Source organism: Phyllosticta citriasiana, assembly GCF_038021145.1.
Source record: "Phyllosticta citriasiana strain CBS 120426 chromosome Unknown IWZ02scaffold_18, whole genome shotgun sequence".
Taxonomy (NCBI): Eukaryota; Fungi; Ascomycota; class Dothideomycetes; order Botryosphaeriales; family Phyllostictaceae; genus Phyllosticta; species Phyllosticta citriasiana.
This window is the reverse complement of record NW_027117295.1, coordinates 98,218-112,118: the sequence shown is the minus strand read 5'-3', so window position 1 is coordinate 112,118 and position 13,901 is coordinate 98,218. Positions and strand designations below refer to the sequence as shown.

The window sequence follows — 13,901 nt, the reverse complement described above, 5'->3', positions numbered from 1 at the left end:
TCTCAGCACATATTCATCGATATCTCGCATCGGATCAGCAGGGAGCCGACGATCGAGCAGGAAGAATGGACGATTTACTGTTGTTTTGTTATCTGTCGTTCCCCGCAATCTGCATCAAGAAGTTCTCTCTGGTTGACCGGCGACGGTGGATGCGCCGATCAAAGCGACAGGATGACGCCGGGCACTTGACGCCCTCGACCGACCGACTACTGTACACATGTAGTACTGCGACTGCGACTGCGACTGTCTGCAGATACATATACAGACAAACTGAAGTCCCCATGTGTCTGTCCATGTGCTCGGCGGAGAGAAGAGCGGGCGCGACGGCATGACCAATGTCGCCTCCACGCGCCACCAGCATCGCATCGCATCGCATCGCATCGCATCGCATCGCAACAGAGTCAGCCGTCATGACGGCATCAGATGGGCGCTGAATTCCCGTCGTCCAGTGCATCCTCCCATCGCTTCTCTCGCTGTCGGCTTATCAGTTGAGGCTGTCCGCTACCTAAACCCCGTGACACCATTCGCTCGACCTCTCACTCACTCCGGTCACTCACCCACTACCTCTCCACTCGTTGCGCCCAATCTCTCGCCCATCTCCTCCTCCCTCTGCCTGTTCTCCACCCTCCCGACGCCCTCCTGCGCCCTCAAAACCCCCCCCTGCGCCCCCGGCCCACTCGACTCCATTTCTACTTTCTTTGTCTGTGCGGCCCGTTGCCGCCTGGTTGCGTTGCGTTGCGTTGCGCATCCCGGCCGCTGCTAGCTGCCTCGCCAACTTGACCTCGACCTACCTACCCTACCCTCCCCTACCACACCTCACTTACCTACTCCTCCTCTCGTCCTCTCCTGCGTCAACCTCGTCGCCCTCCGAATCTCGTCCCACCCCGACCACCACGACCCTCGCCAGCCGTCTCCATCGCCGGCCCATGTCCCAAGTCAACACCGCCTTGGCCTCCCTTCACCGACGGTGACTGTAGCGACCACCACCGCCTGTTTAGTCGCTGGGCCCCCGTACTCGCCCACGCCACCCCTCTCTCCAGCCGCCATCATGGCCGCTCCCAATCATCCCTCTCGCCATCCGCCTCCGTCGCGCTCCTCGACCCACCCCTCTGCCGCCTCGGATCCGGACACCATGGTGGGCTCTTTTAGGAGGATGAATCAGATTGGCAAGGGCAGCTTCGCAACCGTCTACAAGGGCGTCCACATGGTGCGTGAACGATTTCCCCCATTCGATCCACCTGTCTAACAACTCGAAGACCAAGCGCGAGCTCGTCGTTGCCATCAAGTCGGTCGACACCACCAAGCTTAACAAGAAGCTCAAGGACAACCTCTCGACCGAGATACAGATCCTGCGCAACCTGACACATCCGCACATTGTCGCCCTCATCGACTGCAAGGAGGTGCCCAAATACATACACATTGTCACCGAGTTTTGCGAGCTGGGCGACCTGTCAAGCTTCATCAAGAAGCGCAGCTCGTTGCCCGACCATCCCGCCACCAAGGTCATGATGAAGAAATACCCCAACCCGCCCGTTGGAGGTCTCAACGAAGTGCTCGCGCGTCATTTCCTCAAACAGATTGCCAGCGCCCTCGAGTTTATGCACTCCAAGAACTACGTCCACCGTGACCTGAAGCCCCAGAACCTCCTACTCAACCCCTCACCTCTGTACTACCAAAAGTACCGACCGCATGAAATTCCTTATGCCGCTGCGGAAGGCTCCATGGTACCCGCCGTCGGCGTTCCCTCGCTCCCAATGCTCAAGATTGCCGACTTTGGCTTTGCCAGATGGCTGCCCAAGTCGTCCTTGGCCGAAACGCTTTGCGGATCTCCACTGTACATGGCCCCCGAGATTCTTCGCTACGAAAAGTACGACGCCAAAGCCGACTTATGGTCCACCGGAACCGTCTTGTTCGAGATGCTCGTGGGCAAGCCGCCTTTTCGAGCAAACAATCACGTCGAGCTGCTGCGCAGAATCGAGAAGCAGGATGATAGAATCTCCTTCAACGACTGCATCATCAGCCGCGAAATGAAGACTGTTTGCCGAGCGCTGCTCAAGAAGACGCCCACAGAGCGCATATCCCACGAGTCCTTCTTTTCCGACGAAGTCGTGGCCGGCGAGATCCCCGGCTTGGTCGACGAGGACCAGCCCCGGGGCTCCCAAAGCGAAGGATCCATGTCCAAGGACAAGCATGCCTTGCCGGAGCCGTCGTCTAGCCCGCGTCACGTCGAGATGCAGACCTACCCAACTTCGTCTCGCCCCAAGCCGGCGGCAGACATGATCCCATCGCCAAGGCCTGTTTCTCGGACTGGGGCGACGACGGCCCCCAGCTCCGGAACGCCGCCGATCCCTGCGTCCAGACGTTACAGCAACGCTCCCGCCCAAGCTCCATCAGAACGAACTGCGCCGGCTCAGGCCGAACGCAGGCCCGCCATCACCTCGCATGCCACCGCTCCAGCTCGCCAGCAGCTGCCACAGGAGCGAGCGCCGCCCTCGGCGGCGGCTGTGACCTTGAATCGTCGCGCCAGCCGCCATTCGCCTTCGCCAAGCTCGTCCATGCTCCGTGAACACTTGGAGCGAGAGCGCAATCCGCAGAGGGCCGAGGAACGGGCACAGCGCGAGGCAAGGGAGCGCGCCGCCCAGGAGATTGCCTTCGAGCGGGACTACGTTCTGGTGGAAAAGCGCAGCGTCGAGGTCAATGCCTTTGCAGACGAGCTGGCTGCGAGCCCGCAATTTAACAGAGACCGCCCCACGTCGCCCTCTCACGGGGCCATGGTGAGACGAGCCACGACACAGGGCGCGCCAAACTCGGCCACTGGTGCCCATGGTACACCCTCTCGAGCAATTCAGATCGCTCCCGGTAGAGACCGTACAAACTCTCTCCACCACCGCGCTAGCTCTTACGAGAGGCGCCATGGCCCTAGCCCAGGCTCAGCTACATCGGCCATTTCAAAGGCCCTCAACATGGCCAGCTACAGAATCTTTGGCACCGGAGCCTCGCCGCCCGGTCGTGGGCCCTCGCCGCCCAAAGGCTACACCCAGTTTCCCATCTATCCGACCGCCCAGAGCGGCTTGTTGGTCATCGGCGAGGGTGGAAAGACGAGCGCAGCCTCGCGCGACAAGGACACGCGCATTCTCGAAATGGTAGAGGAGCTTGCGCAGCGCAGTCACGTCATCTACGGATTCGCCGAAGTCAAGTACAAGCAGCTCCTACCCGCCCCCCCGAGCGACCACGGCCTCGGCATCAACCAAACTGCCCACAACCGTCCCGACGACGAGGACGATTCGGACGAAGACTTGACCGTCGATGCCGTGCTCACCATATCGGAGGAGGCATTGGTCTTGTACGTCAAGGCTTTGGCGCTGCTGGCCAAGTCAATCGACCTGGCTGGCAGTTGGTGGGGCCAGCGGAACAGAGGCGAGGTCATCGGCGACAGCAACTCGCCCCGCTTTGGCGGCTCCGGCAACCCCAACATCGCCGCCATCGGGGCCAAGATGAACCAGGTCGTGCAGTGGGTGCGCAACCGTTTCAACGAGTGCGTCGAAAAATCTGAATTCGTCGGCCGCAAGCTTGTCGAAGCGCAAAAGCAACTGCCGTCAGATCATCCGGCGCACCCCAACAACATGCCCTCTGCTTCGTCCTCGCTCACCAGCGCCAACACGTCGGCGGAGAATATCCATTTGCCGACGGGTATCACTGCTGAAAAACTCATGTACGACCGAGCCATTGAAATGAGTAGAGCCGCCGCCGTGAATGAGCTTGTCGGCGAAGACCTCCCCGGTTGCGAGCTCAACTATGCCACGGCGATCCGCATGCTGGAAGCCATCTTCGAAAGTGATGACGACCTATCGGGACGCAGGCTGACCAGCGGCAAGAACCAAGATGACGAGGTCATCAACGGTCTTGAAGATGAAGATCGAGCTTCTGTTTTGAAATGTACGCCATACACACTCTTGTTTGCCATGCCCATGCTAATTCTCGCAGTGATCGAAAGCATGAAGGGCCGGCTCAAAGCACTTCGCAAGAAGATTGAGATTCAAAAGTCTCAGAAGCGCGCGAGCCTCCCCATCATGGGCAAGGGGTCGCCGTCTTCCTCACCCTTTGCTACCAATACGCCACCGCGCTGAGCGCGCTGGTGGCTGGCATCAATATTTGCATCGTGCGCAAGCGCGCAGGGCAGCACAACATTTGCCATGTTTTGCGATGCATCACTTCATATGGTAAGGCGTTTTCATGGGCATTTTCATCTTTCTTCCAGGCCTGGCGTACGGAACAGGTGCGCGTACGTCGCCATGGTACATGAATAGCTTAGCAAGATTTCATTCTTCGTCTCCTTTTGAGCATTCTCCTGGCTGGTATCAGCGGGATAGTTTGTCGTTCTTGGTTGATCATGGGCGCAAAGTCTGGTCGTGGCGCACGGGGCAGACGTTTCGGCCCAGGGGATCCAAAGCATGATGTCACGGTCACAAACACACGGGCGTAAAGTGCAACAAGCAATTTCAATGGCAGAGGTGGCTACGCGCCTCTTGCTTCTCTCTCCCCTCTGTCTCTCTCTTATCTGCCTTTCATTCTCTCCTTTTCTTCTCTCCTCTTTCAAGCATGGATCATCATCATCATCATCATCATCATCATCATCACCATATTCTCATGCGGATCCGGGTACATGGCGAAGGGGTTTCTCCGGGCAGACGGACGGGAAGCATGAGGCGAAGATTGCAAACGGGTTTCGGGGGGGTTTTCGGGGATTGGATTGGAATCGGGATGGGATCAAGTGGACTTGGGGTTGATGTTGTTTTCTTGTTCTCCTTGGCTGGCTATGATTGATCGAATATCAATGGATGGCTCTCGGGATGGCCCTCCTCTCTGATTCTCCCTGCGTGGCTTAGTGTCACCAGAGTGCGGTTCTCTTGCGCTTGCTGCGCTGCGCTTGAAATATGTGACAAGCATTGATGCAGACTGCATTTCACGAAGTTTTCATTGCTCAAGATAAGAGTAACTGCGTCGTCATCGTCCAGCAGCAACGACTTACCCCCCTATCCTGACCGCCTCTCTTCTAACGCGCACCAGGTTCCTTACATGTAGACAGACAGGGATAGTGTTTCATTCCATTCCGGTTTAGCGCCGTCTTCATTTTTGGCTCCCCTGTTCTTACTTTAGGTCGTCACTCGCATGCACACTCTGCGCCACACTGTCCAAGCTCTCGACACATCAAACGCAAGCGTCTGATCGTGTCCTCTATTTGTGTACAGTACAGCGCAAGTTACAGCTTTCACCATGTTTGTACGTACATACATGGATCTTTAGCCAGCCAGCACAGCCTCACGCCACATCCCCTCCAGCTTCCGCCCAAAACAGCGCAAGCTCACCGCCACTGCCGCCACCACCGCTGCTACTGCTGCTGCTGCTGCTGCCGCTGCGCCATAAGCGCGTGGCTTGCCGAGTCTGGCTGGGATGTCCATGTCGACGAGCTGACTTGATTCATGGAGGTGTCGTGTACAGGGTACATGGCGCACGTGGACTGAGCCGGCGTGCTTGAGCTTCTTGAAAGGGGGCGGAGGAAACGCGGTGCGTGAAAGATCAGAGGGTGGTGGGATGGATGCAGGAGGAGAAGGAGAAGCTTCTGTCGATGACTAGGTGTACAGGACCAGGGGCTGGTTTTGCATGCGTGTTGGATTACATTGGCAGGTCAGTACGTGTTTTGAATTGTTTGCACTGTACTGTAATTTGTGCGTAGAGTCCAACATGGCTGCTAGCCAGCGCATGGAGCGGAAGTGTTCTGGTTGGAACGCGGGTCGCTGTCCATGTTTTCCGTCCATCGATGGCTGGCTCCACTCTCCCGCCGACTTTCAGCGTCGGTCAGTTTGGATTGAAAATTATAACTTTCATTTAGGCAGCCTGCTTAGAGGTCTAATTCTTACTTTTCCACCACAGTATCTGATGTTGATTCTGTCTGTGTGTAAAATCCCAAGCCATGGTAACCAGCACGGTAAGGGAATCTTATAGACCTTATTGGCTAGGTCAATATTAAAGGGGAAGGGTAAACCTAATCTCCCCGTATGTAAACATAATCTCCTGTCCTTCTTGCGTTTTTCCACTCAAAAATTACTGACGCTGACCACCACGCCGAGCGCGCAACAACATCCATCCCGCGCCAGAATCCCACCTTACGGAGAGCGCATCTATCGCCGGCGGCAAGCTGGCTGGCTGGCTGAGTCCAACGCAGGCGCGCTGGCGCTCGTTCAGGCCCTGATGTGATTGATTGACGCGGGAAAGAAGATTTTGTGCTCCCTTTCCTGATTGGTCCATCCCATGGGCAAACAGACATAAACTTTTGCTGCAGCCTCCCTTTCTCCCATTGCCGCTGCCGCCGCTCGCCGCTGGATTTTTGACGCGTCTGATGTCGAGGGGTTTGGATTTGTATCAAGGGGTTTACTGATCGATTTCGCTGAACTGCTCTCTGGAGGAAGCTGCCGTTCTTGAACACCTCAACAATTCGCATTAACGAAGCCCCTACAGAGAAATAACAGCAAACCCGTAAGTCCTCCATTCACAAATAAAGCCAAGCAAGCAAAGCCCTCCCCCACACTTCCGCGCCCCGCCGCTGCTGCCGACCGACCGACCAACAGTCCAGTCTAGTCACTGCATCACCATCCAAGGAGCCGACAGAGCCACCGAAGCGCAGCCTTCCTATCGATCCGGCCGCCGCATATACACGTAGTCTATCTACCTTTCTCCCACCGACCCTACGCCATCCTGTCTCGCTTGCAGTCGTCCTCCGTCGTCGGTCTTCTTCGCCGTTGCCAGGAAGCGCTTCCGTTCTTCGTCTGCTCGCCCCTCTGCCAGCTTGCTCTTGCTCTTTTCTCTTCTCTTCTTTCTTTTTCTTTTTTTTATTAGGTTTTGGCGAGAGCTGCTGGTTAGCTAGTTAGCTTGCCAGCACAGCCTGCAACCTTGGTTGCGGTTGATATTCTTACCGCTACTCGTTTGTTTGTTTGTCTGGCTGCTTTTTGGCTTCGTTCGAGAGAAATCTCTCGACGTCCTCTGGTTCCGTTGATTGATTGGGAAGCAAAGAAGAACCGTTTGCGAGCAGCGACATTGGTGGTTGTTTGAAAGACTATTAGATTGAGTGTCCGATTCGAGGGCCAAGAAAAAAAATAAAAAAAGCGCGCAAGGAGAAGCGAAGGACCTCGGGGAAGGAAAAGAGTCTAGCGAGAAGAGCTTGCTTTGGAATATACTCGTCAAGATGGGGCTCGGCATCCTCGAGAGCCGGCACATGGACCGCGTGCCTGGTATGTCTGTTCTGGTGTTTTGTCCTTCCTTTCCCCAAGGGAAATGGTTGGCAGTGGACAGAGAAGTCTCGAGACGCGACTGATGTTTGGTTGCTGTGAGCATGTCGCTGATGACTTACAGGGACGGTGCTCCTGGAAGATGAAAAACAGAGTCAGCAGACTAATCTCCTCGACCCCAATCTCAAGTATGACCGCAGTGGGCCTGCTCCCGTCATTCTCGTGCCACAACCTAGCGATGACCCAAACGATCCCCTCGTAAGAAGACCGTCTCGCGATTCTATGGAGTTGTGACTAAAAGCAGCAGAACTGGCCCCTTTGGTGGCGCGATGTTATTGTCTTCGTGCTCTCCCTCGTGTCCGTCATCGCGGCGACGTTGTCGTCCCTTCTCGCCGCAAACACGCTGACGCTCTCCCTCTACTTTGGCCGTGGCTTCACTGACATGGCGCTGCTAACGGGATACCATTTGCTCGGAGTAGGGCTGGCGGGCTTTATGTTCGTGCCGTCGGCGCGCGTATGGGGCAAGCGGCACGCGTTCTTGATAGGCACCATCACGGTGGTCTTCAGCAGTGCGTGGGGCGGTGCCAGCGGGACCAGCTACAAGAGCTTGTTGTGGGCGCGCATCTTCCAGGGCATTGGATTGGCGCCGTTCGAGGCCCTCGTCAACGCCTGCGTCGGCGACCTTTACTTTGTCCACGAGCGCGGCAAGCGCATGGCTCTGAGCAACATGGCGCTGTTTGGCGGCGCCTTTTTTACTCCCGTCATTGTGGGCAAGATGACCGAGACGATAGGCTGGGAGTGGAGCTTTTACTGCGTCGCCATCATTTCTGGCGCCCTGCTGCCCGCAGTCATCTTCTTGTGCCCTGAGACGGCCTTTGTGCGCTCCAACAGACTCAACACTGACTTTGTCCAGACCTCAGCCAACGAGTCTCGCACTGGCGGGATTGGTCTCGGAGAAGAGATGGGCCATGAGTTGGAAGCTCCGTCGGTGAGGGTCGAGCAGGACAGTGACCGCAAAGGCTCCTTCTCGCGCAGTCGCGAGGATACGGCGTCCATGGACAAAGGCAACTCGCCAAGCGAGCACGACTACCATCACATTGCCGCAGCCGCGCGTCCTGCCCCTGATGCTGGCTCCCCTGAAGCTGGAGCTGGCCCTCGCTTCCCGCCCAAAGCAACGTATCTGTCGACCCTTCGCCCCTTCAACGGCCGCAAGTCCAACGAGTCTTTCGTCAAGCTGCTCCTGCGGCCGTTCCCGCTATTCCTGCACCCGGGCATCCTCTGGTCGTGCCTGATCCAGGGCGCGCTGATCGGGTGGACCGTCATGATTGGCGTCGTGCTCGCAGCTGTAATGCTAGGCCCGCCGCTCTTCTTCACCGAAGTCCAGACGGGCTACATGTACACGGGCGCCTTTGTTGGAGCGCTCGCAGGCTTTGCCCTCGCGGGCGTCCTCGCCGACAGCCTTCCACGTGCCATGGCTCGCGCCAACAAAGGCGTCTACGAGCCCGAGTTCCGCACTGTACTCGTCGTGCCGCAATTCATCCTAGGCTGCGCCGGTCTCTACGGCTTCGGCATCGTCAGCAACGACACGCCGCGGTACGGCTGGTTCTGGCCTGATTTCTTCTTCGCACTCGTCGTTGCTGGTATGGTTGTCGGCGCTGTTGCGTCGGCACTGTACGTCGTTGATGCGCACCGCGAGCTTGCCGTCGAGGCATTTACCGCGCAGATGGTGTTTAAGAACATTTTCAGCTTCGCACTGACGTGGAGCGCGTACGATTGGCTGGTCGACGCGGGCGTTAAGCCCGTCTTCATGGCCGTTGCGAGCGTTCAAGTTGCTGTCTGCGGTACGACGATTTTGATGTGTGAGTATCTTGTCCTGCCTTGCGTGCTTGGAGAGCATACTGACCCCGGCAGATGTCTTTGGCAAGCGCAACAGGGCCTTTTTTGCGCGCCACGATATTTTCAGGATGCTGCATTTGTGGTAGAAGGTTGCCTTTGTGTTGGCTTCGTTTTTCGATCGCGGATGCCTGGGATGCGTTCTTGTCTCTCGGCTCTGGCACAGTTTTCCGCTTCTTTGCTTCCTCTTTCGATCTTTGCAATCTGTTGTATACCAACCAATGCAAACATAGTGTCTTCATCCCACTCGATTGGTTAATTGAAGATTCTGAATGTGTGAATGAGGATAATGGCGCTATTCGTTCAACTCACGAATCGCGACAAAACACCTGGCGAGCACGTGTGTCGAGCAACAGCAAGAGACATTCGAATCTTCCAATGTGCGTACCTGGTCCTTTCTTTCCTCTACCCTCGCCGTGTCGCTCGCTTGCCCCGTGTACCACCATTAAGCAGCTAGACATTGAACATTATGAACGCGCATGGCGTCGACTCCCTGACCCGGCCGGCCATGCTATGCTGTCAGTGCCACACCAGACGCCAGGCGTTCATTCACCCGCCTGCAATGCCACGGGACTCCGCCGCTCTGGGTCGTGTAGCCAGGGCCAGCTAGGGGCCAGCCAGGGTGCCTGAGTGAAAAGGAAGAAGGGCAAAAGGGGGAAAAAAAAAAAAAAAAAAAGGGCCTTGGAAATGACGGTCGGCCACACGAGACGTGACGTTGGCCAAGGTGGACGGAACTGCGGGAAAGTGCGTAAGCAGCAACCAAATGTGAGCTTACCCGGGCGGGAATCATGCAACATGAGCGAGAAGGCAGAGCATCTTTTCTTTTCCTGTTGGCGGCGGCCTCACCCGACAACCGTATTTGCTTGTGGATATGGACAAGTTAGTTGCTTCCGAAGAAGTCAATGTGGCGGCGTCACTCGTCTCACGACGTCAGAACGTCAATGATTCGACGCAGACGAAAAAATCTGATTGATCTATTCAGCGGAAAGAAAAACTCCCTACCGAGAAGAGAGGAAGCATTGTCGGGTCAAGGAAAATCAGGAAGACGAATCAGGATGGAAAAGAGCAGACTCGCAACAAGAGAACTAACTAGCTCGCATTTTTGTGGAGGATCCGATTGTGTTTTTGAAGAGGCCCCATCATTCCATCATCGGTGTCCGACGAATATCCCCATTATCCTTTTTCCCTTTCTCACGATTAACCCTCGTTTGCGGACCGCGCGCACCCGAATGCCTTTCGTCATCGTCGTCGCTTTTGAAAAAAAAACTCGAGTGTGCATGTGTGTAGGTGTCCGCGCTCGTGAAACTCGTGCAAGAAAAAGAAAGAAAAGGAAGTCTTGGAGAATAAATCGGACTGACGCGCCGGTCGACGAAGCGCTCCATCCAGTCGTGTACGTGTCAAGGGAGGCAATCTCTCGCGTGTCAGTTCAGAACCCATCGCGCCACGCCTTCTCTTGATGCAGAAAAGGCAGCGCAGCAAGTCCCGTACCCATGTCTATCCCAGTTTTGTTTTGAATGCCTCACCCAACTCGACGAACGCCCCTTTTTTGTCGAAACGTGCCCAGCACGACGGAAAATTAGAGAAATGACCTGACCGAAGGAAAGCTCAAGTTTCCCACCATCCCGTCGTTCGTGACAAATGCAGAAACGCGACCGGCTATGCAGGGCTGTCGGATCGATTTTTGTAGAACGAGACAAGAGGAAAAGAAAATACCGGAAAATGAATCGGCATCCGAAGGGCCAGAGGGCCGAGTCTAATTCGCACGTGCTACCCCAACGCAGCACCAGTCGATGAAGCAGAGAGAAAGAGTCGTGATGTGCGGTTCCTCGAAGTTTTTCTTCCGGAGGTTTGGGTATCCAGCAGTCGATGCCGAAAGGGTCCCTCCGCGAGAAAAAGCATGCCATTGACACGCCTGCGTCATTCCTCCTGTATGGACGTGTTTCGAAGAAAAACTCATAAAGAGGTGCCGCAGAAGAAGTCAACGCTATCTATATGCTGATCGGGGTATGAGAAGAGCAAGTTCCGAACCTTCGGTGTGGACTGCCGAGTCCTGTGCAACGCAGAAATGCAAAGACGAGAGAAAAGGAAAAGTAGGCCTCGGGAAAGTGGTCGTGCAGAGAGTACAAGAGGCTGAATGTACTCTGCAACCGAGTTGGCGGAGGTTGGTGTTGTTTACCACCAAGAAGACTGGCCGCCAGGTCCAGAGGGGTTGCCGTAGCCGCCGCCATATCCGCCGCTGTAGCCGCCGCTGTATCCTCCACCAGGAGCGCCGTAGCCACCGCCGAATCCACCAGCAGCAGGAGCGCCCCAGCCGCCGCCGAAGCCGCCAGCAGCAGCACCGCCTCCGCCTCCGCCACCGCCGCCATATCGACGGACGTCACGGGTAGCCTGGGCGCCACGGCCACGGCCGCCACGGCCGCCACGACCACCAAAGCCGCTGCCCTCGCGAGCAATGGTCTCGAGGAAGCCCGGAATCTCCTGGTTGGCCTCCTTAAGAAGTTCGATGAGGTCGCGGACGACACCACGGTTGCCACGGTTGAAAAAGGCAGTCGAGAGACCAGTGTTACCGGCACGGCCAGTACGACCGATCCGGTGAACGTAGTCGTCGATGTCGGTTGGCAGGTCGTAGTTGACAACGTGGGTGACGTTGGGGATATCGAGACCACGGGCCGCGACGGCGGTGGCGACGAGGAAGGGGCAGCGGGCGGTGCGGAACATTTCCAAAGCCTTTTCACGCTCCCGCTGAGTGCGGTCACCGTGGATGGACGTGGCGGGGAATCCTTGGTTGATGAGGAAGTCGGAAAGGGTGTCGGCCATGCGCTTGGTCTCGACGAAGATGAGGGTGAGGCCATTACCCTGGGTGTGCAGGATGTCGAGCAGGACAGAGCGCTTGTCCATGTCCTCGACGTACTCGACCTTCTGGGTGATGTTCTCAGAGGTGGAACCAACACGACCGACCGAAAGGAAAATGTAGTCCTTCAAGAAGTCGCGGGCGAGCATCTGAATGTCGCGGGGGAAAGTGGCCGAAAACATGAGCGTCTGGCGGCCCTCCACGGAAGGCATATCCTCGCCCTCAACAATGCGGCGAATCTGCGGCTCGAAACCCATGTCCAACATGCGGTCAGCCTCGTCGAGAACAAGGTACTTGATGTTCTGGAGAGAGATGCGGCCACGCTCCATCAAGTCGCCAAGACGTCCGGGGGTGGCGACGAGCAGATCGCAACCACGCTCAATCTGGCGAAGCTGGGAGCCAATGTCGGCACCGCCGTACACGACGCAGGGGCGCACCCACGAGCGGTAGGCGAACTTCCTAGCCTCGTCGAAGATTTGCGAGACAAGCTCACGGGTCGGGGCGAGGATCAGCGAGGTAGGGTAGGCCTTGCGGCTGCGGCCGTATCCCATGTTGTTGGCAGCCGAGGCCGGAACCGGGCTGGGGCCGTTTTGGAAGGCTTGAGACAGGATGGGGAAGAGGAAACCACCAGTCTTGCCGGAACCAGTCTGGGCACAGGCCATGAGGTCGCGGCCGCCCATGACGATGGGAATCGAGTATTTTTGGACGGGCGTGGGGACCTTGTACCCGGCGAGGGTGATGTTGTTGATGAGATGGTCGTCGAGGGGCGGGTTTTCGAAAGAGCTGACGGGCTCGGGGACGCCCTGGCCAGAAGCCTCGACGGGGATATCATCGTACTTTTCAAAGTTGATGCCCGTTTGCTGCTTCGCAGGGTCGTTGGCGATGCCGAAGAGATCGCGTTCGATGCGCGGGTTGGCCGGACCAGGAATGTGCTTGCCATCCTTCCACTGTCCGTCACCAGAGCCACGAGCAGCGCCTGCGCTACCTGAATATTTGTCGCGGTAAGCATTTGGGTCGAATTGTTTGGCAGGCTGATTGTTCCAGGTTTCTGCAAAGCTGTTGGTGGCGGGGATTTGGTCGGTACCTCTGCTGTCGGGAGAAAAGCTTGGAGCGTTTGCCCAGTTGCCGCCGCGGCCGCCACCGTTCATGCCGCCACGAGGGCCGCTGAACCTGCTGTGGGAGAGTGAGCATCCAACTTGATCGGGGGGGAAAAGGCAGACGAGCTTACCCTCTGCCGGCGTAGCCGCCGTTCATGGGCGGCGGGCCACCGTTCATCATAGGCGGAGGGCCGTCCATGGGAGGAGGGCCTCCTCTGTTGCGGAGGTGAGGAGGGATGTAGGCAGAGCGCTCAGGAAAGCCGTTGCCCTTGGGGGCGTGCTGGGAGTCGTTGATGGAGAGACCCCCCATGTTCAGCTGGTCAGCCATGATTGTAAGACGAGGCGGTTGTCGTTGTCTGTCGTGGATGTGCAAGAGCGCGAAGCAGGTGGGATCGACGAGAATCGAGCCGATGAAATTCTCAAGGTGAGACGAAGGCGCAGATGGTCGTCGTCGTGGTCGTCGTCGTGGTGCGGCCGTCGAAGAGTCTCGTCAGGCGGAAACGCTGTTGGGACTGTGTGCGACGAGAGAGCGGCAGAGGTGTGGGGCCTCTAGATTTTTTGAGATGGCAGAAACGACGAATGAAAACACACGCAGTAAAAGCCAAAGGAAGTGGTCTATTGGGGTGTGGTGTCGTGTGATGGAGGAGAGAGTCGGAGAGGGTGAAGTGGGTGGGAGGAGAGGGAAGAGGGAGCGGAGGTTCCAGAAGTTTTTGACAAAATCTGTGCTGCAGGAGGCGAAATCGACCCAAAGCCCAAAGCGGCTTAGGCCCGCCTGGA

At 57.0% G+C, this 13,901-nt stretch overlaps 3 protein-coding genes across 3 annotated transcripts; 2 read left to right on the top strand and 1 right to left on the bottom strand.

The window, feature by feature from the left end:
• Positions 1–906: 906 nt before the first annotated feature.
• IWZ02DRAFT_110424 (Serine/threonine-protein kinase atg1) lies at positions 907–4,289 on the top strand. The gene is made up of 3 exons (XM_066761348.1): positions 907–1,207; positions 1,257–3,936; positions 3,985–4,289. The coding sequence occupies exons 1-3, from the start codon at positions 1,049–1,051 to the stop codon at positions 4,125–4,127; spliced, it is 2,982 nt and encodes a 993-aa protein (XP_066618203.1). The 5' UTR covers positions 907–1,048; the 3' UTR covers positions 4,128–4,289.
• A 2,951-nt stretch (positions 4,290–7,240) lies between these two features.
• IWZ02DRAFT_494548 (putative MFS transporter) lies at positions 7,241–9,265 on the top strand (the record flags this gene model as incomplete). The annotated part of the gene is made up of 4 exons (XM_066770034.1): positions 7,241–7,286; positions 7,408–7,541; positions 7,591–9,142; positions 9,195–9,265. The coding sequence occupies 4 exons, from the start codon at positions 7,241–7,243 to the stop codon at positions 9,263–9,265; spliced, it is 1,803 nt and encodes a 600-aa protein (XP_066618202.1).
• A 1,919-nt stretch (positions 9,266–11,184) lies between these two features.
• On the bottom strand, positions 11,185–13,710 carry IWZ02DRAFT_110270 (ATP-dependent RNA helicase ded1). Its single transcript, XM_066761346.1, has 3 exons — positions 13,256–13,710; positions 13,112–13,200; positions 11,185–13,012 (listed from the first exon to the last, which is right to left on the bottom strand). Exons 1-3 carry the CDS (start codon positions 13,450–13,452, stop codon positions 11,349–11,351), a joined length of 1,950 nt encoding a protein of 649 aa, XP_066618201.1. The 5' UTR covers positions 13,453–13,710; the 3' UTR covers positions 11,185–11,348.
• Between the last annotated feature and the right edge of the window lie 191 nt (positions 13,711–13,901).

Excerpts from the sequence above, each read along its gene's own strand:
- IWZ02DRAFT_110424 (XM_066761348.1), top strand. The coding sequence starts at position 1,049 with ATGGCCGCTCCCAATCATCCCTCTCGCCATCCGCCTCCGTCGCGCTCC. Across the intron at positions 1,208-1,256 it reads TCTACAAGGGCGTCCACATG|ACCAAGCGCGAGCTCGTCGT; the intron begins GTGCGTGAACGA and ends AACAACTCGAAG. Across the intron at positions 3,937-3,984 it reads TCGAGCTTCTGTTTTGAAAT|TGATCGAAAGCATGAAGGGC; the intron begins GTACGCCATACA and ends TAATTCTCGCAG.
- IWZ02DRAFT_110270 (XM_066761346.1), bottom strand. The coding sequence starts at position 13,452 with ATGGCTGACCAGCTGAACATGGGGGGTCTCTCCATCAACGACTCCCAG. Across the intron at positions 13,201-13,255 it reads GGCGGCTACGCCGGCAGAGG|CAGGTTCAGCGGCCCTCGTG; the intron begins GTAAGCTCGTCT and ends ACTCTCCCACAG. Across the intron at positions 13,013-13,111 it reads CTTTTCTCCCGACAGCAGAG|GTAGCGCAGGCGCTGCTCGT; the intron begins GTACCGACCAAA and ends ACAAATATTCAG.